This window comes from Tursiops truncatus, chromosome 18 (assembly GCF_011762595.2).
Source record: "Tursiops truncatus isolate mTurTru1 chromosome 18, mTurTru1.mat.Y, whole genome shotgun sequence".
NCBI classification, from domain to species: Eukaryota; Metazoa; Chordata; class Mammalia; order Artiodactyla; family Delphinidae; genus Tursiops; species Tursiops truncatus.
The window spans coordinates 12,052,625-12,075,337 of record NC_047051.1 but is presented as its reverse complement, the minus strand read 5'-3'; the positions used below and the strand labels follow the sequence as shown (position 1 = coordinate 12,075,337).

The following is a 22,713-nucleotide window of genomic DNA, read 5'->3' as shown; positions in this document are numbered from 1 at the left end:
CCTCTCTGTTCTCTGGGCAGATGCCCTGAGTACCTGGGTTTTCTTACACAGTGGAATCCAGAGGGCGTTTGTCTGAAGAGCAGGGATTAGGAATCTAACCAGGGAGTTGGTGATGGAAGTAGCCAACTACTGAGCAAAAAGCATTAGGGATCCAAAAATCCTATATCCAGTATAGGAAAGAAATCTCTCTTTTCCGAGGACAAAAGAGTCTTATTCTTTATATCAGAAACAATATTTGTGAGATTCAGACATGTACCATTTGTGTAATACAAGTATTTTTGGTTTTCTGTTAGGTTGATAATCAGAGAAAAGGGCCTAAATTAGTTGTTTTGTGGGGCAGAGTATGACTTCAAATGCCATTTGTAAATTTACTGACTCTCTATCCTTGTTGTAGATTACTTAGTCTTTAGGAGTAACCTGAACCCGCATATACTTAAGAAACTGATGTCAGTTAGTTTGAATACTGATTTTGAGTAACTTCAAAGTGCAGTTTGCTTATGAGCAACAGAAGGATGAGCATTGGTTTTTGACCTGTGCATGTCTAATTTCTTTAAATGTTATCATTAGAAAAAGAAATATGAAACGTCCAATAAGTTATTTTCAACCTGGACCACTAAAGTGGACTTGATTTTAATATTTTAGAAAAAAGTATTTACTTAAGTGAGAGTGGGGTTCTAGTCCTTGTTTGGATACAGATGGGCTTCAAGCCTTCAACCTTTCTGAAGATTGCTTTTCTCATCTGAAGGCAGTGTGCTTAGATAAACTTTAAAGTGCCTTACAGTGGTATAATTTGTTAAACTTTAATTTTAGCAAGATGTCTCAGTTAAGGGTTATGTTTGGCTGCATATAAGAGAAAGGCTTAAACAAGTAAGGTATTTTGGAGCTTTTCCTCATGTAACAGGAAAGGTGGAAGGTATGCAGTCCAGGGCTGGTGCAGTGGCTCTATAATGCCTTCAGGAATCCAGACTCCTCCTGACTTTCCACTCTGCTGTCCTTTAATGAGTGGCTTTGTCCCCATGCTCACAAGATGGCTTCTCACTTGCTTCACAGTCTCATTCAGGGAAAGAAGTAGGAGAAGGGAAAAGGGAAAGGTGAAAACTAGTCAAGTCAGCTTCCTCTTAACGAGCTGCACCCAGCAGTTTCCTTGTACATCTATCTCATTGGCTAGAACTTTATCACCTGACCACCCATGTTTGCAAGGAAGGCTGAGATTTGTAGTGTTTTAACTGAGCATAGTAGGATGAAGGGGAAGATGGACATTGGATGTGCGGTCAGTTCCATCTGCCACGCACAAGCTCTATCACCACATTTCATTTTAAGGTAATATGTATTTATTTAATATTATTTGGAAAATAAAAGAGAAGAAAAGTATTAAGTTAAACACATCTACTGTTGTCTTCTTAGTAATTTTTGGTATGTATATATATTGATTAAAAGGAACAACTCAATAGACAAGACAACCAAAAGGGGAAAAAAGGAATAAAAAAAAGGACTGCACTTTTAAAAAAATATGTAATTGTAACCTTACTTCATGGACAATTTTGTATTCTATTGGTATGTTCAGAATGGACAATTAAATCAATTATTTCTTATGTTTTCTTCATGTACATTTTTAAGGGCTACATTATATTCCATTGCATTGGATTATTAATGTTCAATTACTTTCCCCTATAGTTAAATAGTTTAGGGTATTTCTGGTTTCAATTTTAAATACAACAAAAGCCACAGAGGACAATATGGCAAAAAATATATTGTAGTATTTGCAAATCTTTGGATTTTTGTCACTTTTTGACCTCAGCTTTTTTAATGAAAATACTTTATAGAGTCGAGGCAAGATGATCTTGGATTTAGTATATGCCATTCCAGTTTATTTTAAAATACCTTTCTAGGGCTTCCCTGGTGGCACAGTGGTTGAGAGTCCGCCTGCCGATGCAGGGGACACGGGTTTGTGCCCCGGTCCGGGAAGATCCCACATGCCGCGGAGCGGCTGGGCCCGTGAGCCATGGCCGCTGAGCCTGCGCATCTGGAGCCTGTGCTCCGCAACGGGAGAGGCCACAACAGTGAGAGGCCCGCGTACCACACACACAAAAAAATAATAAAATACCTTTCTACATATATTGTGTCTAAACATTCATATAAAAAAAATCATGCTGTATGTGGCATTCTTCTATTTTTTTTGTTCTATCCATGTTAATACATAAAGGTCTAGTAAATTTTATCTGCTGTATAGTATTCCATTAGATGTATATATCCTAATTTATGTATTCCTCTATTTCAGTACATTGAAGACTTTTCAAAATCTCACTATGACAAACATTGCCAAGGTGAACATCCTTATAAATGTCTCTGAGTACAGAGTGTTCCTCTGGACTTTGCTAACTTTTCTGCAAAGGCTAGAGAGTAAATATTTTCAGCTTTGTAGGTCACCCCATCTCCCTTGCAACTACACATTTTCACTGCTGTGTTCTAACACATCTTCCTTTACAAAAACAGGCGGCAGCCAGATTTGGTGCCCAGGCTGTAATTTGCTGGCTCTTGCTTTAGGGCAGTGGTCCTCAAACTTCCATAGTAACAGAATCACCTGGAGAACTTCATAAAAATATAAAGTTCAGCCCCATTCTTTATCCAGCTTGCTACCTCTGCAGTCTTTATTAGTTCTCCAGCTAACTCGAATACACACAAAAGTTTGAGAACCGCTGCTCTAGCACACTTATAGCGGAGTTTTTAGATCATGAGATATGCACATATTCAAATTTTCAACTAAAGATAACGTCACTCTGGATCGATCTATCTAAAGACACCCCAGGTCTACAGTTAGCTCAGTATGTCAGGAATAAATAAGAGAGGTGATGGGAGATGAGCTTGGAAATACATGCAAGGACTACATAATAAAGGATTTTGTATCCATGTTAGGGAGTGTGAACTTTTTATATGTGATGGGAAGCTACTGAAGTATTTTGTATACAGTTTTAAAGTCATCTCCTACCCCACCCCCCAGGATTCCCCAGGGATGGGTGAGACTTGAAGCAGGAAAACCAGTTAGGATGCTCTTGTAATAATCTAAGTAAGGGAAGGTGTTTTTCAGCTTAGACAGTAGTATATGGGGATGGAGCAGAGGTGACAGATTGAAGAGATGTTGAGGAATGTGGATTTTATACGTATCTAGATACTCGGGTGAGAGTGGGAGAGGATTTGAGGATGGTTAAGCTTGAATAACTTTGTGGATTAAAATGAGCAGGGCTCTAGAAATCAGAACTAGTGAGGATAATAGGAAATGACTTAGGTTTGTATGTGTTACACAGATACCAGTGGTCAGTCAGCAACTGGAAATAGTTTTAGACTGCAGAACATTGTCTCTCTGGAAATAGAGGCCATGGAGTCATCAGTGTCACTTGAAGTCATGAAAGTTTAAAGATTGCTCAGGCAAAAATATATAGTCTGACAAATAGGATTGAGGATTGAACCCTGGGACATACTAACATTTAAGGTAATTCAGTGAAGATCAATGAGAAGGAAAAATATTGAAAAAGGATGAGGGGGAGAAGTGGGCAAGAGTGGCATCCCAGAAGCCAAGGGAGGAGAAGGTTTATGAATGATCAGCAGAAGGATGTTCTCCAGGAAACTTCTGGTGCAGGGTAGGATAGAGCGCATGGTCCATAGTTTGGGCAAATTATTCAGAGGTGAAGGATGTAAGCAAGTGCTAACCAGAAGAGGGGATATTGGGGGGGAAAAGTGGTGCAGAGGAAAGTAGGGGTGAGAAAGTGGAGTGAGTGTAAGCCATGGAAACATGGCTTCTGGAATTAAACTGTTCTGGTTCAAATTCAAACTATGGGACACTGAGGAAGTTAGTTCATCTCTCTGAGGCTTAATTTCCTCATCTGTAAAATAGAGTTAGTTAAACTCTCTTGTAAGGTTGTCATGCAGACTACTAGAGATATGTCAAGCCAAAAGCATAGTGGCTGACAGAGTGAGCAGCGTGTTAGTTCTCTTCCTTCCTTCCCTTGATAAAGGAGAAGTAAAATTTCATTAAAACAAGTCTGTTGTGAGATTAACCTTAATCTATTTGGAAGGAATAAGGGCAAGGGTAAGGCCCAGAGATGTGCAATCTGTTTGACTTATTTAGCTCTGCTGTTACACTGTGAATCTTCTGGTACCTTCTTAAAGCTCTCGCAGAATTTTGTGGTTCTTTGTACCTGCCCAGAAAACAGGGGCTTCTGCAGGGAGTTAAAGCTTCTGATAAAAGGCACAGAACCTTTACTTCTCTTGGGCTAGCTGGGTGTACATTTTCTAGCCCCTTCTGTTTGTGTCCACCAGAAAAAGAATGTAGAGCCTCCCTAATGTTTCAGGAATTTCCAGGTGTGTCCTGCAAAGATCTGTAGCCTTTCTGGAAGGCTAGAATCTGTTGTAAGCATACCAAATAACTAAAAGTTAAGGCTAATCCGGCTGTTTCACCTCTGATGAGCAATAGCTATTTCTCAGGTTCTGACCTGGCCCTCCAGGCCTCTTCATTAATCTCTAGTTAGGTAGTTAGGTTACAGAGCTAAGGATGGACTGTGCTATTTATCAGAGCTTGATGGCTTGCACCGTGCAGCCCTGCAGAGGGTTCCCCAGCAATAAATTGAGTAATCTTTCAGTGCTTTACTGTCACTACTCACATTTGGCAGTGCATGTCTTGTTTCCTAGATTAGCTTGTTCAGGCCAAGTCAAGCTTAGTACCTCTAATACTGTGCCACAAACAGGAAAGAGGGTTGGCTCCTCTACTTCCCAACTTCCCTTTACTGCCCAGCACTGCTGCATCCTTAGCTGCTGGTCAGTCTTTCGAGTAGTGGTTCTTTAATTTTCAAACTCTATAAGAATCACATGGATAATTTATTGAAAGTATACATTCTGGGCATTACTCCCAGAGATCCTCATTTCGTAGGTCTAGGGTAAGCCCTGAACATTGGTCTTTTTAGCAGGCATTTCAATAGGTTCTATTACAGAGCACAATCTGGGAAAAAGAAACAAACCAATTTAAGGAATTTATATCCCTCAGAGAAAGATGTGCAAGACAGCATGTCTTGCAACAAGAGTTAGTATAAAGTCTTTATCACCAACTTCCACCATTTCCCTGTGGTCAACTCTATGACAGCGGGAGTCTTGGTCCTTGACTCATCTGGAATCAAAATCAGTGACACCTTATCTCAGTCTGTTTGGGCTGTTAAAAAAAAATACTACAGACTGGGTGGTTTATAAGCAACAGAAATTTATTTGTCACAGTTCTGGAGGCTGAGAAGTCCGGGATTAAGACACCAGCAGATTCAGTGCTTGATAAGGGCTCGCTTTCTGGTTCATAGACAATGCCTTCTTGCTGTGTCTTCACATGGTGGAAAGGGTAAGGGAGCTCTGGGGGATCTATTTTATAAGAACATTAATCCTATTCATGAGGGCTCAAACCTCATAACCTAAGCATCTCCCATGATACCATCACATCAGGCGTTGGGATTTTAATATGTGAATTTGGGGGGGGGCACAAACATTCAGACCATAGCACCCCTATTTCTCTCTGCTTCTAATTTTTCCATCAGTGTACTCTCCTTTGTTTTCCACTACATCCAGACAACTTGGACCCTTCAAGGAAACCTCTTACCAGCACACATGCTCTGTCCATCAGATGGTTAGAGCACAGGAGATCCCGCTCCTAAAGCCAACAAGACGGCCTGGTGGAGGGAGGCACAAGGGAGGGAAGATATCTAGTCTCACCTCAAATGTCCTCTGCAGGACTCTTGGTCAATTTGTAGAGAATCAATTGCTAGAAAGCCAATTTGCCGAAATTCAAATCCTTACTACGTCCTTATAAATATAATCTTAAGGCATTTAAAGAAAGGTTCAATTAGCTAAAGACTAAGTCTGTAGAATCAATATGAGGTATTATGTTATAGGCATCACCAGATTTGTGTTCTCCCCAAAGATCACAATGGTTAATTTGGAGACAGGTGTAGCCTCAAATCAGAGAATAAGTTACAGATTTTATACATAAATCTAATAACAATGTTGTCCACCAGGGGGCGCTTGTCATTTAAGCATGCAGAACGCCGTGCTCATTCATTGTTGCAATTGCTTCCACTAAGAGGTACAGCATATCTAGGAGTTGTGATTAATTGTATTCTCAGGTTTTTCTCTTGTAAGCGTTCAATAGAGTGATTTTTAAGCTTGTAGTTTTTATGTGTTCCTCAGTATAGTAATTGCGATTGTTTTTTAAAAAAATAAGTGGCTAATAGAGCTTCTTTTCCACTTGGTATAGATGAAAGGGACTTTAAAAAAATCTAAGTATATTTGATTTCAGGTATGTGAATAGTATCCTGAAATTTCTTATTCTTTCCCTGTTGTTTCAATCTCCTGTTGGAAGGTGACTTTTTTTTTTTTTTTTTTTTTTGCTGTACGCGGGCCTCTCACTGTTGTGGCCTCTCCCGTTGCGGAGCACAGGCTCTGGACGCGCAGGCTCAGCGGCCATGGCTCACGGGCCCAGCCGCTCCGCGGCATGTGGGATCTTCCCAGACCGGGGTACGAACCCGTGTCCCCTGCATCGGCAGGCGGACTCTCAACCACTGCGCCACCAGGGAAGCCCGGAAGGTGACTTTTTACAAGCAAATTAAGACATGAATATAGGTGAAGTATGATACTGTTTGGAATGCTAAGATCTGTTTAGTTTCAAAAACAAAACAGAACAGCTTTTCCATGATAGTAAGAATTAATTTTGTGTGTGTGTGATTTGGTGTGGGCTGGGTAGTTTCTAGTGGTGTCTTCAATTTAGCTGTAGCTTTAGGATATCTTTTTAGGCAGTTTTCTAGTACATGATGACTGATTATATAATCAGATAAAACCAGCTCCTTGGGAAGACCAAGAACTTTAAGTTGTGGGTCTTCTAATGAACTGGAAGTGACGGGATGAGAGACTATGTGCCTATGATAAAATCGTTTTTAAATACTAGTTTATTTTGAAGTAAGTAAAATAAAGAATCAAACTCTAGAATGAATCTTAAGGTTATTATAGTATGGTTTTATAATTTTTAAAGGATTTCTGATGTGTATAATAATTTTATAATTGGAATCACAAATGTATTGCTTTTAATGGTCCAAGGTACTTAATGACTAATGTAGTTTTGCAAAATCCAAAATGTGTTCTCATTTTCTCTCTAGGCAATTTTTAAAATTATTTACTTGCATAACACTTTATTTTTTAGAGCAGTTTTAGGTTCACAACAAAATTGGGAGGAAGGTATGGAGATTTCCCGTATACCCTCTACCCCACACATGCATGGCTGTTCCCCTTATCAACATCACTCATCAAAATGAACCTAAATTGACCCATCATAATCACCCGAAGTCCATAGTTTACCCTAGGGTTTACTTTTGGTGTTGTACATTCTATGCGTTTGGACAAATGTATTAACAAATTTTGGAAGACCCTCAGTTGGAGGAATAGTCATTGACTTAGAGTTGAGGAAGCAACAGCAAAATGCCTGCCGAGAGGAATATCAGTGAAATTAGAGCAGTCACTCTTCAGACCCACTTAATGCCTTAGAACTTGGCAGCACCAGGTGCTGAAGAAGGTGGAGGTGAGGATGGAGCTGGAAACTGAGAGGTTAATTGAACATATATATGTACATGGAGCAGTTAGTTACTGGGACCCCTCTGCCACCCCATGTGTCAGGATACTGTCCTTCAGTCAGTCGTCTATGTTCTGGAAAAAAATTAAGCTGCAGTAGCTTTGGACTTTGGGCCTTCAGGCACAGATGAGGGTGAGAGTGAGATACAGGTCTAAAATGATATAATTAAATGAAAATATGTGATCTGGATAATGGAACTCTCAGCTCTCTCCAACTTGCCCTACTCCCAGAAAACCAGCAACTAGGATTAACCCTCAAAGAGTAGGAGATTGGAGGATTCTACATTTGAAAAACTGAAATGCCCTTAAGAAAAGCAGTCAGTCTGTCCACTCAGAGAATGCACCTCACAGACTTCCCAGGACAGGAAGGTTAACTGACTGAGGACCCTTGGTGTTGGGCTCGAAATCCATCACTGCTTTTCATCAAGACCTCACCTCCCACAGGCTGTTGCAGGCCCATGATCAGGTGCAGTGGGGATACCAAGGCAGACCTATTCCTAGGAAATATGGGACCCCACTGTCAGTGACTTTGGCTTAAGGATTCCCTGCTGGCTTTGCCAGACTTTCCTTAGGCTGCATGCCTGCCTGGGATGCTTCCACTTCCAGGACCTTCTCTCCCTCTCCCCTTCACTGGGGATCAGACTTGCATTACAGTTGACTGCTTTCCCAGCCCTCTCCTGTTCCTTCCCTGTTGCCTTTCACACAGACATTTCTAATAATAGAATCTTTTCACATTTAACCCCATCTTGTTATCTGCTTCTCAGAACACCACATCTACAACTAGAGGTACTGGGAGTGATGTGAGAAAACAGGAGGTTAGATGGGATTTGGCACTGGCTCACTATGTAGCAGGCAGTAGGGGCTGTCCTGATTAGTAGACGTGGCACCAGTAGATCCTGGCTCAGTGTGGCTGTTGCGTTGCTAAAGATTTCACTGATGGTGACCTTGGAAAATGTCCTCATGTAGGGAAATACTGTGGAAGAAGCCATGATGCAGGCATTTGGAAAATATGGGGTTATTGCCCAATTGTATTGTCATCCTTCATAAGGATAATGAGAGGCTGAGAATAGTTAGCAAGCACTTAATATCTAAGAGTGAAAAGCAGAGAGCCTTTGTGGTAGCTTCTAAAGAGGCCATCTGTACCAGTAGTGAAAGGGCAGCCACAATAGAACAGCGAGGCTGAAGACCCGATTGTGAGGGTTGCAGAGCTCCAGAGGCATTTGAATACCCAGTCCAAGCGGGCCTGTTATGTGAAGGGCAGGGCCCTGATGGGGATAACCAGGGATCCTAAAACTGTGACAGGACAGCTGGATGGATGCTCGTGATGATGTCAGCTCTACAACTCCACCTGGACCCTCTGGATGGGCAGAGGTGGGCCACCTCTAGCTCTAGTAAGGGCTAGAGCACTCACTGTCCTGGAAGCTGCTCGACAGGCCTCTCTCCAGCAAGGCAACCAGTTCCCCCCAGCCTCAGGAGCTGCCCCACCTCCAATACTGGCTGCCAAGCCAATTCATGACGGTGCTGTTCAACAGCTATAATTAAAAGAAATTAAGAATGGAGGAGTAGAGGCTGAGGACAGTTAACCCAATAGAAGACATAGTTATTTGCTCATTTCCCAGACCTGAACCAATTTTCAGATCCAGAAATCATAGACCAAAGAAGTGGCTGGGTTCCTAAAAGGAAGGACCCCACAACATCAGTCCAAGTGCATATCATGACAATATCTCCAGTCTTCCCCTGAACAGACCTCTGACCACTTTTACAGGTGACTGTACACTGTGAGAAAGGAAATAACCAGACATTTCGAGGTCTGAGTTGACATTGATCCCCAGAATGGCAATCTGTGCTTGAAGTCCAAATCACACTGGACCCAATGTGCCTACAGACTCCCCTACTCCCACAGTGATAATTTTTCCAGTACTTAAGTAATTGAAGTAGATATACTTGGCAGTTGAAGTTAACCCTCCATTGGGCCCTCATCTCTGAAGTAAAAGCTATCATGGTGCAGAAAACCTAATGGAAATGTGAGAAATTGTGCCTTCCCCACCCAGGGCCAAAATTGTAATACAAGAACAATTTGTTATCCTAAGGAAGAGGGCCTAACATAGCTCTGTTTAATTTGCCAGTCTGACCCCTGTATAAACTAGGTGTATCTTGGAGAAAGACTATAGGCTACTGCAGACTTAACCAATTAGTAGCACCAACTGTTTGCCAGATGTGGTATCACTGCGAGAGCAGACTAACAAGTCTTCAGCATAAGGGTATGCAGCCACTGATTTGGAGAATGCACTCTTTCCATTCCAATTAGAAAAGAGGTTCAAGAAGTTTGTGACTTCTGGTTTCAGCTCCAATATGTATAGTGCTTGGGAGTCATCAATCATGTCATAACAAAAAAAGGTGGATAACCTGAAAATCAATGACTCTTCTTGACTCCTTAGAAATCTGAATTTGCAGGAAAAATTCCCCCCCCCCCAAAATCTGTATGAGTAGACAAATCCAGACAGTCACCGAGATCTGCTTAACAAACTGATAGGAACACTTATATGGTAAATGTGATGAATTACTGGAGGAAGAACAGGCAAATCCATTATTAAAGTTGGAGATATAACACCTCCTGTCAGCAACTGATAAATCAAGAAGGCAGAAAAATCAATGAAGATATAGCTGAGCTGAACATCACTATCAATCAACTCAGTCTATTGACAGTTATAGAATATTCCATCCAACAACAGCAGGATACAGATTCTTCTCAAGCTTATGTGTAACATTCACCAATGTAAACCACGTTGGTGGTTTAATAGGCACCCTATTAGACTCTGAGCTTCATGCGGATAGGGCCTAGGTTTGTAATTCTCACTGTGGTATCCCTATCACAGTGCCTGACACACAGGAGGTGCTTGATGAAAATCTTTTAATAAATAAAGTGAATTGTAAAATTAGGAGACAAGACAAGGAATCCAGTCTGCATGGGAATAGCAGCAAGATATATTCTAACACAGAGAAAGCATATTAAAAATGCTTAAACCTCAAGGGTTAAAACTGCAAATCCACACCAACAAGTAACAGAAATCATCCTTTTGTCATAGAAACTGCCACTCGATTAATATTCCTAAACCTCTGCTTTCATCATGTCGCTTCTTTAATAACTTTCAATAGCTCCCAGTGTGTAGACTCCCGAAACTGGCATACACCAAGCCTTCGCTAACCAAGGCCTTCCCTAGTGATCTTACCTTGCCTCTTATTTATTGCTCAAATACTTTGCTTCAGCTCTTGAATTTATGTCTTTCCTATCTACATTTCTTGTATGAGCTTCTAGAGTTTTGGACCATATCTCCTTCAGTTTTGGACCATATCTCATTAATATAAAAATAATTTTATTCCAGTTGTTTATTTGTAAATTAATTCCTTTTAGAATTTGGAGTGCATTTTCCCATTGACTCAATATTAAAAATGATTAGATCCTATTGTACATCTCTAAAAATGTATTTAACAAATGATGTAAGTGAAGCATATTACTATGGAAGGCTAAGCTTGGAATCCTTGGAGAAAGGGTCTATGCAGCAAAATTTTGAACTATATCCATCACTCCCTGATTGTCCCTTCAAAAACTGTCATCCTTGAGCATTGGTTTATTTCATAAGGGTTTGATTTTTATAGCGAACTCAGTCGGCTTATCCTCTTGTATTTACAGGGCTTTCATTGATTTTCTTGGAGCAAGTTTGTATCTGGGGGAGGGGGATTGAAAACCATTCAGGACGCCAGTGCATAATTTTTGAAGACAAATAATGCCTGCCTGAGAAAGATCACTAATCATGTTTTAACAGGGATGCACATATGCATAGTGGAGAATTGTCACTTCCAAAGGATTTTTGTTTTATCACTGCTGTTATTTTTAGAGACTAGAAATTGTCCTGTTTCAGCTGACCTAATTATTCCTATTAATACAATTTTTACACTTCTAATAGTTATTAACAAGTATCTAAGAGAGAATAAGCAAATTTTTTCAAGAATGAGCTGTGTTTCAGGAGAAGGGTATGCGCTCTAAGATAGCTTGCAGTTTGCTCTGTGGAGATTTAAATCGGCAGCTTCCATTTTTATTTGATGTGTCTTTTAATAAATTCGGTGACCTAGATCATGACCAACAGGAGTTGTGTAGAATTTGACCTGGCGATTTTAAAATCTAATATGTAAGAATATGGGAAATAATTGGAGTTACTGGAAAAGATCAGTTATTAGTTTAGGAACTAAAATTTTAAACCAAATCAGTGTAGTGCATTATTGCTCTGGCACTTGGCTGACCTTCTTCTCTACTCAGCTTCAGCTATCTGTGATGAGGGGTATTTGTGATGGATTGATGTCTTAGATTCCAGAACTGTCCTACTCTACAATATTTTCACAATTCCCCTCATTATCAACCTTATCGCCTGTTCTAACACTCTGCTTTTGTTACCCTGGTAACAATCTTATGAATACACATACAATAATTGTTAGTGTGTGTTGTCTTCGGAGTCAGATTACCTGGATTCTAATTCCAGCTCTACCATTTATTAGCTCTGTGCCTTTGGGCAAGTTATTTAACCTCTAGCAGTTTTCTCAACAATAAAATGGAAATAAATATATTAGCCATCTCCATGGCTATAATAAGAATTAAATGAAATAATCTATGGAAAGCACTTAGCACATGGCATATTGCTAGGGTTCAATGAATATTGTAATTATTACTATTACTATTACTGAAAAGGTACATATTAAAGACTTCTGAAATCACAGACTGATACAGAGGAGAGGGAATTTGTCAATGAAGAAATTGGTGGTCATATTTATTGTTATTTAGAATGTGAGCACATGTAAAAATTTACTGTTTATACTTTCAGGAAGCCTTAAATACATTGCTTAAACAACTAGAGAAAGAAAAAAGGAGTCTTGAAAATCAACTAAAAGACTCTGCACTGAGACTGGAACAAGAGTCAAAGGTTTGTTTTTATTCTATACTAAGACGTCCCTTTGGAACTGCCATGATTTTTAGTATGTTATCTACAAACCTACTATATAATTCTCACAATATACTTACAAAACTATTTTGTACATTACTTTAAAAAAGCATAGCGACATAAACTTAACTTAGCAATAGTTTTGCTAGTATTATAAATCTTCTCTGATGCTGGATTCTTTACTTCTGTATCTTTCACCTAGGGTTACCACAAGACCAGCCGTGAGCACTGTACATACCTTGCCGAAAGGTCTCAGGTAACTTTTGTTTTTTTTTACTTCCAAGTTCTAAGAATTTCCTCTTACTGTAAATTATGTTACTCACTTTTCTAGGTTTTTGATTGGTTTGGCTTGGTAGGGAAACAGCTGTTGGAATTATGGGAAACAAAGGTACCAAGTTTCTGTATATGGAGGGTGAAAAGGAAAACATATAACTTTAATAAAAAGGTAAAAATGAGATATGTTTCCCATATTAAGAGTGTATTTTGCATATTTGCTTCCTTAGTTGTTCTTTTAGTTTGATTTGTAATTGCTAGAATTCAAACAAATAAGTGGTTATCCCTCTGCTGTCATGAAACTTAAGGCATTTTACCTCATAGTTATGCATGGTGAAGTCTAAGATAGACCCAGCATTGCTATTGCTAGAAAGTGTATACTTATAAATGACAGGACAGGAAAGTGATCAGTGAATTATGAAAGACAATGCACATATTTTCCAGTTTTTCATTTGGTTTTTCATTTTATTTATGATGTTGGTATATAGAGTTTATTTTGATGTTGTCAGACCTATCTTTTATTTATGGCTTCTTATGTCATAGTTTAAAAGACTGTCTTCACCTCAGTGTTTCATAACATTCATCACGTCTCTTTAGTACTTACATGGCTTAATATTTGACATTTAAATATCTAATGTTTATTAACTTTATTTTGGTATATGTTTTAAGTTTAGGATATAAATTCAATTTTCAGTGTGCATTATCCAAATGGAAGTGTCCAAAGAGCAATTGGATATATGAATCTCAGAAAGAAAAAAAAAGATCAGGATTGAAGATATGGATTTAGAACTTATTAGCACAGAGATGGTAAATGACACCATGTGAATGAATGAAATGCATCAGGGAGAATACACAGGGTGAAAAGAAGAGATAGTCTAAGATATAGCTCTGAAGAGTTTCAACAGCGATAGTCAAGGGAAGAAGAGCCAGAAAGAGGGCTGGAGTCGTCAGGACATAGCTACGTGAGGCGAGGAGGTAGAGGACCTTGAGGGCTGGTTTTGCCATAAAGGTAATCGGCTAATCACTGATCTGGAGTCTCCAGAGGTTCAATGAAAGGACTGAGAGGAAGGGAGTTAGCACTGGGGATTGGAGCCAACAAGAGGATGCATAGAACAACTTGAGAATGAGAGTCAGGGCAATAGGGGATAAAGGGAGGCTTGGACTTCTAGTGCCAATGAAGGTAAGCAGGAAATTGAGACAAAATAGCATCGCTCACAGTAGTCTCTTATCCAGAAAATGGACAATCACTTCAAACTTTATGGTTCTGGGTGCTTGGCTGGAAGCCCTGCAGCACTGGCACCCACATTCCTTTCCTCAGACCATGTTCTCTACTTGGAGTACAATGTTTCTCTTACACTCCTGTTCTGCCTCCTTCAAGGTGTAGCAAAATGCCACCTCCCTTAAGAGGCCGTGATACGATGAAAGACCACAGACTCTGGAGTCACTGCAAATTTGGATTTGAATATCACATTTGTGCCTAACTGTGGTTCAATCTTTTGGGGCCTCAATTTCTTTCTTCCTCTGTAGAAGGGAAGCAGTGGTACTGTAGTTATCTTGCAGGGGATTTGTGAGGGTTTAGAGATATAATGTAAGTAAAGTGCTGAGTGAAATGCTTGGCACATAATTGGTTCTAAATTCCAGTAAATGGTAAATATTATTTTCCTGTGTTTCTTTCCCGATCTCCCTAGCCCCTCTCTCTGCGACAGGGACTTGCCTTAGCCATCCTCCTTTAGCTTTGTTTATCTGAAAAAATCATTTGGGTGGAATAGTTCCTAGTTTGATTATACAGGATCACTGAACATACAATCAAAGCCTATTTTAACAGCTTCCCAGGAAGATGTTAATCCTGTTTCCCTGTGTAAATGTTAATAAGGATTTTCACTCTAGAGTGAATTGTTAATCTTTATAGTCAAAATGGTTCTGACCATGTGGATACTATGGTGACTGGAAAGGTCAATGAATGATTTGCAGTTCTTCCCATGCTGAATACATAAATAATTGATTCTTTAGTAGATAACTAGAGCTTTTTGCTGAGTCTGCTGTTTATATTTCTGCTGGCTTCACTGCTTTGACTGAAACTGAGTTTCCACATATCAGGATTCTTCTAAGTTACACCGTGTATAAGACATTGCTTTTTAAGAATATACGAACAATATAGCCAATATTTTATAATAACTATAAATGGAGTATAACCTTTAAAAATTGTCAATCTCTATATTATATGCCTATAACTTACAGAATATTGTACATCAATTATATTTCAGTTTTTAAAAATGAAAGATTAAAAAAAGGATATACAGGCATACCTCAGAGATATTGCAGGTTTGATTCCAGACCACCACTATAAAACAAATATTACAGTAAAGCAAGTCACGGGAATTTTTTGGTTTCCAGTGCATATTACATTTATGTTTACACTATACTGTAGTGCAAGAGCATTATGTCTAAAAAACAATATCCGTACCTTAATTTTAAAATACTTTATTGCTAAAAAAATGCTAACCGTCACTGAGCCTCCAGCAGGTCAGAATCGTTTTGCTGGTGGAGGGTCTGCTCTTGACGTTGATGGCTGCTGACCGATCAGGGTGGTGGGTGCTGAAGGTGGGGCGGCTGTGACAGTTTCTTGAAATACGACCACAGTGAAGTTTGCCACAGGGATTGACGCTGCCTTTCACGAATGATTTCTCTGTGGAATGCAATGGTGTTTGAAAGCATTTTACCCACAGTAAAACCTCTTTCAAAATTGGACTCAATCCTCTCAGTCCCTGACACTGTTATCAACTAAATCTATGTACTATTCTAAATCCTTTTTTGTCATTTCAGCAGTCTTCACCAGGAGTAGATGCTATCTCAAGAAACCACTTCTCTTTGCTCAACTACATGAAGCAACTCCTTATCTGTGAAAGTTTTATCATGAGATTGTAATTACAATTGCAATTGCAAGATTGCAATTCAGTCACATGTTCAGTCTCCACTTCTAATTCTAGTTCTCTCATTACTTCCATCAGATGGAAGTTACTTCCTTTACTGAAGTCTTGAACCTGTCAAAGTCATGCACGAGGATTGGAATTAGCTTCTTCCAAACTCCTCTTAATGTTGATATTTTGACCTCTTCCCATGAATCATGAATGTTCTTAATGGTATCTAAATGGTGAATCCTTTCCGGAAGGTTTTCCATTTACTTTGCCGAAATCCATGAAAGGAATCACTATGGCAGCCCATAGCCTTACGAAATGCATTTCTTAAGTAGTAAGAGTTGAAAGTCAAAATAACTCCTTGCTCCATAGGCTGCAGAATGGGGGTTGTGTTAGTAAACACGAAAACCAATTGTTGTCTATCTCCATTGGAGCTCTGAGGTGACCAGGTGCATTGTCAATGAGCAGTAATATTTTGAAAGGAATCTTTTCTCAGATTATATAATAATAATAATGAAAAAGTTTGAAACATTTTTCAAGAATTACCAAAATGTGACACAGAGACATGAAGTGAGCAAGTGCTATTGGAAAAATGGTGCAGATAGACTTGCTCAGTGTTGGGTTGCCACAAAACCTCGAATTTGTAGAAAAATTTCTACAGATTTATTTGCAAAGTGCAATAAAGCAAGGTGCAGTAAAGCAAGGTATGCCTGTACAGTGCACTGTATACTTCAGAGTCAGGCAGAAAGACTGACTAGAGCTTGTTGAAACACACAATAAACTTAACTTCTATTCCCACAAACAGAGAATTCTAGCAATGCATCTGAGAGTTGTTGAATATAATGCTTTCGTTTCCAGATAAGGCACCTGAGGCAGCTCTGTTTGATTGTAAGGCAATTCTAATTTTTAGGCTTGTTAAAGCATCAACTCCTTATTTTTCTTCCTTGAAACTTCTGTTCCTTCTTCTTTTTCTTTGAGACTTCCTTAAAACCCATTGCTTTTAGTTCCATCCTCTGAAGAGGAAGTCTACACTCTTTCTATACGACAACTTTTCAAAGGTTTGAAAACAGCTCTCCGTCTTCTCATAGCTTTTTTTACCACCTAAGCTAAAATATTAAGTTACATTAGCCATTCCTCATGACATAGGTTCTAGACTATCCAGCTGTTTCGTTGCCTTTTTCGACAACTCTATCTTGTTATTGTTCATTTGAAAATAGAGCTCCCAGGTTTAAATGTAGACTTGAGATATAATCTCAACAGCATAGCTGTTAGTCTTGTCCTCACCATACTCATTTTTCTTCTCTGCTCTCTGAGCAATCATTCTGAAATACAGGTGAAGAACACTTCAGTGTATAAAATTTCAGTGACTTTGCATTGTCCAAAGGATCTCAGCAAAGCTGCTCAGTGTGTTTTACAAGGTCCTGTCTGACACGCAGTGCCTGCCTCTCCAGCTATGTTCTTACTTACGCCCTGTACTGCAGCCAGACCAATGATATATGTGATTCCTGTGTCTATCATCTGCTTTATACCTTGACGCCTGTGCTGCTCCCTCTGTCTGGAATGTCCTTTCCCTAGTTCTTAATTGGCTACTATTCCATGTGGATCCCCCTAAAGCCAGAATTAGTTGCATCTGTTGTATGCTTACAAAGCACCTATGCAAACCTCTGCTAAGGCAGCTAATTGTACAATCTATTTATTTTGCTGTTTCCCCAATAGATTGTAAGAACCGCAATTTGTCCTTGTACCCCAGTGCCTAATGTAGTGGTGGCACATAGAAGATGCTCAATAACATCTGCTGAGTGAATAAATGAATGAATTCCATCTTCTGGTCCAAAGTTGTCACTTTTAGAAAATTAGTTAATATTTTTGCTTCACAAAGCAAAGAGTTCCTCAGGTATGAAATCCAACTGCCTTCCCTTTTGCCTTCAAATGTATGCACATCTTTATCCATCTTTCCCGTTCCTCCTTCTGCCTTAAAGTAAAAGGATCCCATACTTCTTCCAAAGTCTATCTGCTGCCTCTAGGACTCATTTCCTAATTATTTTCTCATATTTCCAATCTCTCTTCCACTGACTGTGGTGTGTCCTTTGTCTGCAGCATGCTCATCTCTTCCACCAAAATACAGCAAAAACAAACTTCTATTTTGCCCTATCCTCATAAAAGTACTACCTTAGCTTTCTTTTTCTCAGCTAAACTTCATGAAAGAGTGGATACACTCACTGCCTTTGCTATTCACTCCTCAACCTCTTTCAGCTGCCTTCTGCCCCCACCACTGAGTTCTGACACAGTTTATCTCTTAATAGCCAAATACAATACAATGACTCCTTATCAAGCCTCCTGGTAGCAGACATGTCTGAGGCATTTCATACTGCTAACTGTGCTCACTTTTTAAAACTATCACCCACCCCCCTTGACTTCCATGCCAGTATATTTTCCTGGGTTTTCCTGTTGTTTAAATGGTGGCCCTATCTTTAGTGATTCTCCTATCCCTTAAAAGTTGCTTTTCCAAGTGTATATCACCGACTCTCTTACCTCTCTGTGTGCTCTTAACAAACGATCTCATTTACTCATGGCTTCAGTTACCATCTCTAAGGTCATCAGCCTCAATTTTTCCTGAATTGCAGATTATATTTACACCACCCACAAGGTGTGTCCACTTTTGTATCCTGGAGGAATTTAAAAATAGACAATAAATGAAAATCTGATCTTGTCTTTCCATTTCAAGATACCTACAGCTCCTATTGTCTTATCAACCCTAACGGCAGAGTACATATATTATTTATATTTAGTGTCTGTAAAAACTTTTAATGGTCTTTACCAAATGGATGATATGATTTTCATAATTTACTCTATATTTATTTAAAAAATTGCATGGACTATGGGGTTCAGATAGAGGGGTTTCCAGAATCTTTAGAAGCCTGATAATACTGGAGAAGCCCAGAATTTCCCATTATTCTTCAGCTTCTCTTAGTCATGCTACAAAAGGACCTGGCTAGGAAAGAGTTAATTGGGAATTGACCATTCCTCTTATCTCTGAAAGCAATCATGAAATAAGAGGATAAATGCTCAACTATTTGTATTTCAGTTCTCTGGCTCCTACCAAGTTTTAAAAGACAACAGATGAGACGCAAGAGGGAGGAGATATGGGGATAGATGTATATGTATAGCTGATTCACTTTGTTATACAGCAGAAACTAACACACCATTGTAAAGCAATTATACTCCAATAAAGATGTTAAAAAAAAAAACAATAAGGCGTCCCTGGGGTATTGATAATGTACTACTTCTTAATCTGGATGCTACTTGCATGGAAGTGTTGAGTTTATGAAAATTTAACAAGCTATACATTTATTATATGTGTACTTTTGTGTTTGTAGACTATACTTCAATTAAATTCTTTTTAATCCCTTTAAAAAATAAATAAATAAAAGGCAACAGATGGATCAACTGCCTAGAATGAAAGAGAATCTAGTGAAAACTTAAGTCTAACTATATATTTCCTTTCTAATTAATTATATTCACGTGTGAATGGTACTCACAAAACAGGTGTCCATTGTATGTTGAACGTCCAGATTTTATAGCAACAATGTAAAATAGCAGATGATAAGAGAACTTAAAGAAGTTTGTTCTCTCCATTCACTATTTATATATATTTTGTAAGTTCCAGGAATGCTTTTCGTCCTCAAACATGATAAGATCTTGGTTTCCAAGCTAGAATAATACTGTTCCCAAGTAGAGCATACAACTACACCATTAACAACGATATAAATCCAATTAAATTATCAGCCTTAACCTTTGTAGTGAGGAAATATGGACACTGAAATAAATGTAGATGCCAGTACAGTTTAAACTGTGTTTCCCTATGTGAACAAAAACAATTAAGAATGAATAAAGAACAGAGGAATATTTTATGAGTTTAGGAGGTTATATCTACACATGGATTTTCCTGGTCCTGTACTAAGTACAGAAGAATTACTCAGGCAATCCTTGTCTTTTATAACCTTACCTCACATAGGGAAGATTTTCATATATAACTTAACAATATAAAAATTGTAAATGAAGATATAAATTAGCTATAGATCAGAATCCTTTTCAAATACAGGCATTCTAGATGCATGCAATATAGCAAGTTTCTTTGGTGAAAATTCATGGGAAAGCAACATTTTGTTCGATATTTGGCTAGATTGATAAGTATTCTTCCTTGAGTAGTCATAAATACTTTAAATTATAATTCATTATCTTTGTACATTTTCATCAGTGGAAATACAGTGTAGTTAAAACATTAAAGTAAATTCTGGAAAAGGACTTCCCTCTGGAAACTACTATACTTCTGTGTTGGGAGGGCCCCAAGACCACTCCCGTGCATGATTCGCTAGAACAACTCACAGGACTCAGCATCTATGTGCCCACGCAGCCAAGATTTATTACTGCAAAAGGGTACAAAGCAAAATCATCAAAGGAAAAGGGTGTATGAGGTGAAGTTTGGAGGAAACCAGGCACAAGTGTCTAAAAGTCCCCCAGTGGAATCATATAGGAAAAGACTTAGTTCCTCCAGAAATGAGTTGTGACAACATGTAAAGTTTTGTATTCCGGGGACCCTCATTAGATACTTAGTGCCCATGCATTTGCTGGCCATTTGTATATTATCTTTGGAGAAATATCTGTTCAAGTCCTTTGCACATTTTTCAATTACTGATAAGTTGTTTGTCTTAATTTTGTTGTGTTGTAAGAGTCCTTTATATATTCTGGTTACTAGACCTTATCAGATATATGATTTGCAAATAATTTCTCCAACTTTGGGGTTTTTTTCCTTTCTTGATGATGTTCTTTGAAGACTGAAAGTTTTGATGATGATGAAGTCCAATTGATATTGGCTTCCTAGGATCACTTTAGTGGTTGCTTGTGCTTTAGGTATCATATCTAAGAAATCATTGCCTAATTCAAGAACATAAGGATTTATACAGGTTTCCTTCCAAGAGTTTGATAATTTTAGCTCCTTTTTGATCCACTTTGAGTTAATTTTTATATATGGTGTGAAATAAGGGTCCAATTTCAGTCTTTTGCATGTGTCTATTCAGTTGTCCTAACACCATTTGCTGAAAAGACTATTCTTCCTCAGTTGAATTGCCTTGGCACCCTTTTAAAAAATTAACCATAAACATATGTTTATTTCTAGACTCTCAGTTCTATTCCATTGATCTATAAGTCTGTCCTTATGCCAGTACCATGCTGTCTTGATGACTCTAGCTTTTCAGAAAGTTTTGAAATCAGTGAGTCTGAGTCCTTCAAATTTATTCTTCTTTTTCAAGATTGTTTTGGTTGTTCGGAGTCCCTTTATTTTCCATATGAATTTTAGGATTAGTTTGTCAATTTCTTCACAGCAATACCACAGAGCTGAGGAAAGCAGGGTAGGGCAAGTTAAAATATTACAACGCTCAGTGTTCTTGCAGAGTTTCAGTTGTGTGTGTGTGTGTGTGTGTGTGTATTAAGTTCTCCAGGATTGCTGCAAGCCTTTGGTTAATTTTTAGACTTCTGAAAAAGTTGCTTCTGACCATTTTTGCCAATTTTCTCATTGCTTTTATGGAGGAAATAAGTTTTGGAGGTCTCTATTCCCTCATTTTTGCTGACATCACTTGCTGAGAAAAATATTTTTTAAAGCACCTTGCAGGGAATTGAAGCTGGCTCTTACTACATCAAGTGAGCATATGGGGAAGTTGGCTTTATAAAGATATGTAAGTCAGTAAGGGAAAGGTGATCCCATGGAAATCTAAGAACAGGAATTCCAATATAACTGGGCCCACAGATATTAGAATTAGAATTCAGGGAAGCTTTAAAGACCTTAGCAGATGTTCATGGGTCATCACCTTAGTGATTTGCCATATAGAATGGAAATTAAAGGCACAGACTTTGAACTCTGACTTCCTGAATTCAAATTACAGATCTACCTACTAACTATATAACTTTGTTTCTTTCTTCTATCTAACAGGGCTAATGATAGTGTCTACACCATAGGGATTTTGTGAAGCTGATACGAGTAAATAAATAAATAAAATTTAGAACAGTCCCTGACACAGATTATCTGCTATAAAAATGGTGTTATTACTATTTGTAGTATAATAGACCCCTAGTTTATTCTCCACTTCATTTTTCTTCTCATTACCAACTGCTATCTTCACTTTCTATATCACTTTTATATCATAGACCTTGGTATATATCAGAGTTTCAATTTTATTGTAATTTTAGGTCACATATCTTTGGTTTACTCATGGATCCTTATTTCCACCTTGTCCCTGCTCTACTTCATGGCCTCTCTCTATGTATTTTCCTAGCTTTAATTTACGTTTCCAGAGGCAAGTATCATCCCTCTTGGGGATCTCATCCCTCTTTGGACAAAGCTCTCCACATTAGGCCGCCTCATGGGCTGCTTCCAAGCCTTTGGATTATCTGCTCTTGAGCTAGTTGCCTCTCTAGCTTGACAAGATGATATGGTGTAACATATTGCTGTTTAGGATTATACAGTAAGCAGAAAATCTGCATAGGGAAATTTCTTTATGAAGGACTGTGAGCTGGGTCAGCTAGGTGAAACATACAGTCCTCCCCACGTGCCATACAATGTCGTTTTGTTGTACACAACGACGAATGAAAAGTCACCATTAACACTTATTTTATTTCAGGGGAAGATGTAATTCAGTTAATCAGAAGACAATGAATGCCATGAGAGGACCAGTAAAAAAGATTTCAAGATCAAACCATCTTCCAAAACTCAATCTGTGATTCCAGACTGTGTGGTTTACTATTTCTTCCCTTTTTTCATCTGTAATCTTCAACTTCTGAAGTTAATGTTCCACACACTTTTCAGGGATTGGAATAGATAAGAAAGAGCTATC

The 22,713-nt window shown here is 38.6% G+C and overlaps 2 protein-coding genes across 4 annotated transcripts in view; both read left to right on the top strand.

Moving 5' to 3' along the window:
* The window catches only part of CCDC169 (coiled-coil domain containing 169), a gene marked incomplete at its 5' end in the record, with an annotated part of 42,649 nt that extends 19,988 nt beyond the window's left edge, over window positions 1-22,661 (top strand). Inside the window, 6 exon segments of the mRNA XM_033843863.1 lie at window positions 12,522-12,620; window positions 12,841-12,894; window positions 15,496-15,503; window positions 15,738-15,748; window positions 19,248-19,305; window positions 22,501-22,661. Coding sequence (XP_033699754.1) covers window positions 12,522-12,620; window positions 12,841-12,894; window positions 15,496-15,503; window positions 15,738-15,748; window positions 19,248-19,305; window positions 22,501-22,600 — 330 coding nt within the window.
* Window positions 12,846-22,713, top strand: part of SOHLH2 (spermatogenesis and oogenesis specific basic helix-loop-helix 2) — a 62,768-nt gene continuing 52,900 nt past the window's right edge. For 2 of the 3 annotated variants that reach the window (XM_073795064.1, XM_073795061.1), the window contains exon 1: window positions 22,520-22,661. The gene's annotated coding sequence lies outside the window, so the exon portion shown is untranslated. Of the gene's footprint in view, window positions 12,895-22,519; window positions 22,662-22,713 lie in introns of those variants that run through there. The other variant, XM_073795062.1, reaches the window with a different exon arrangement.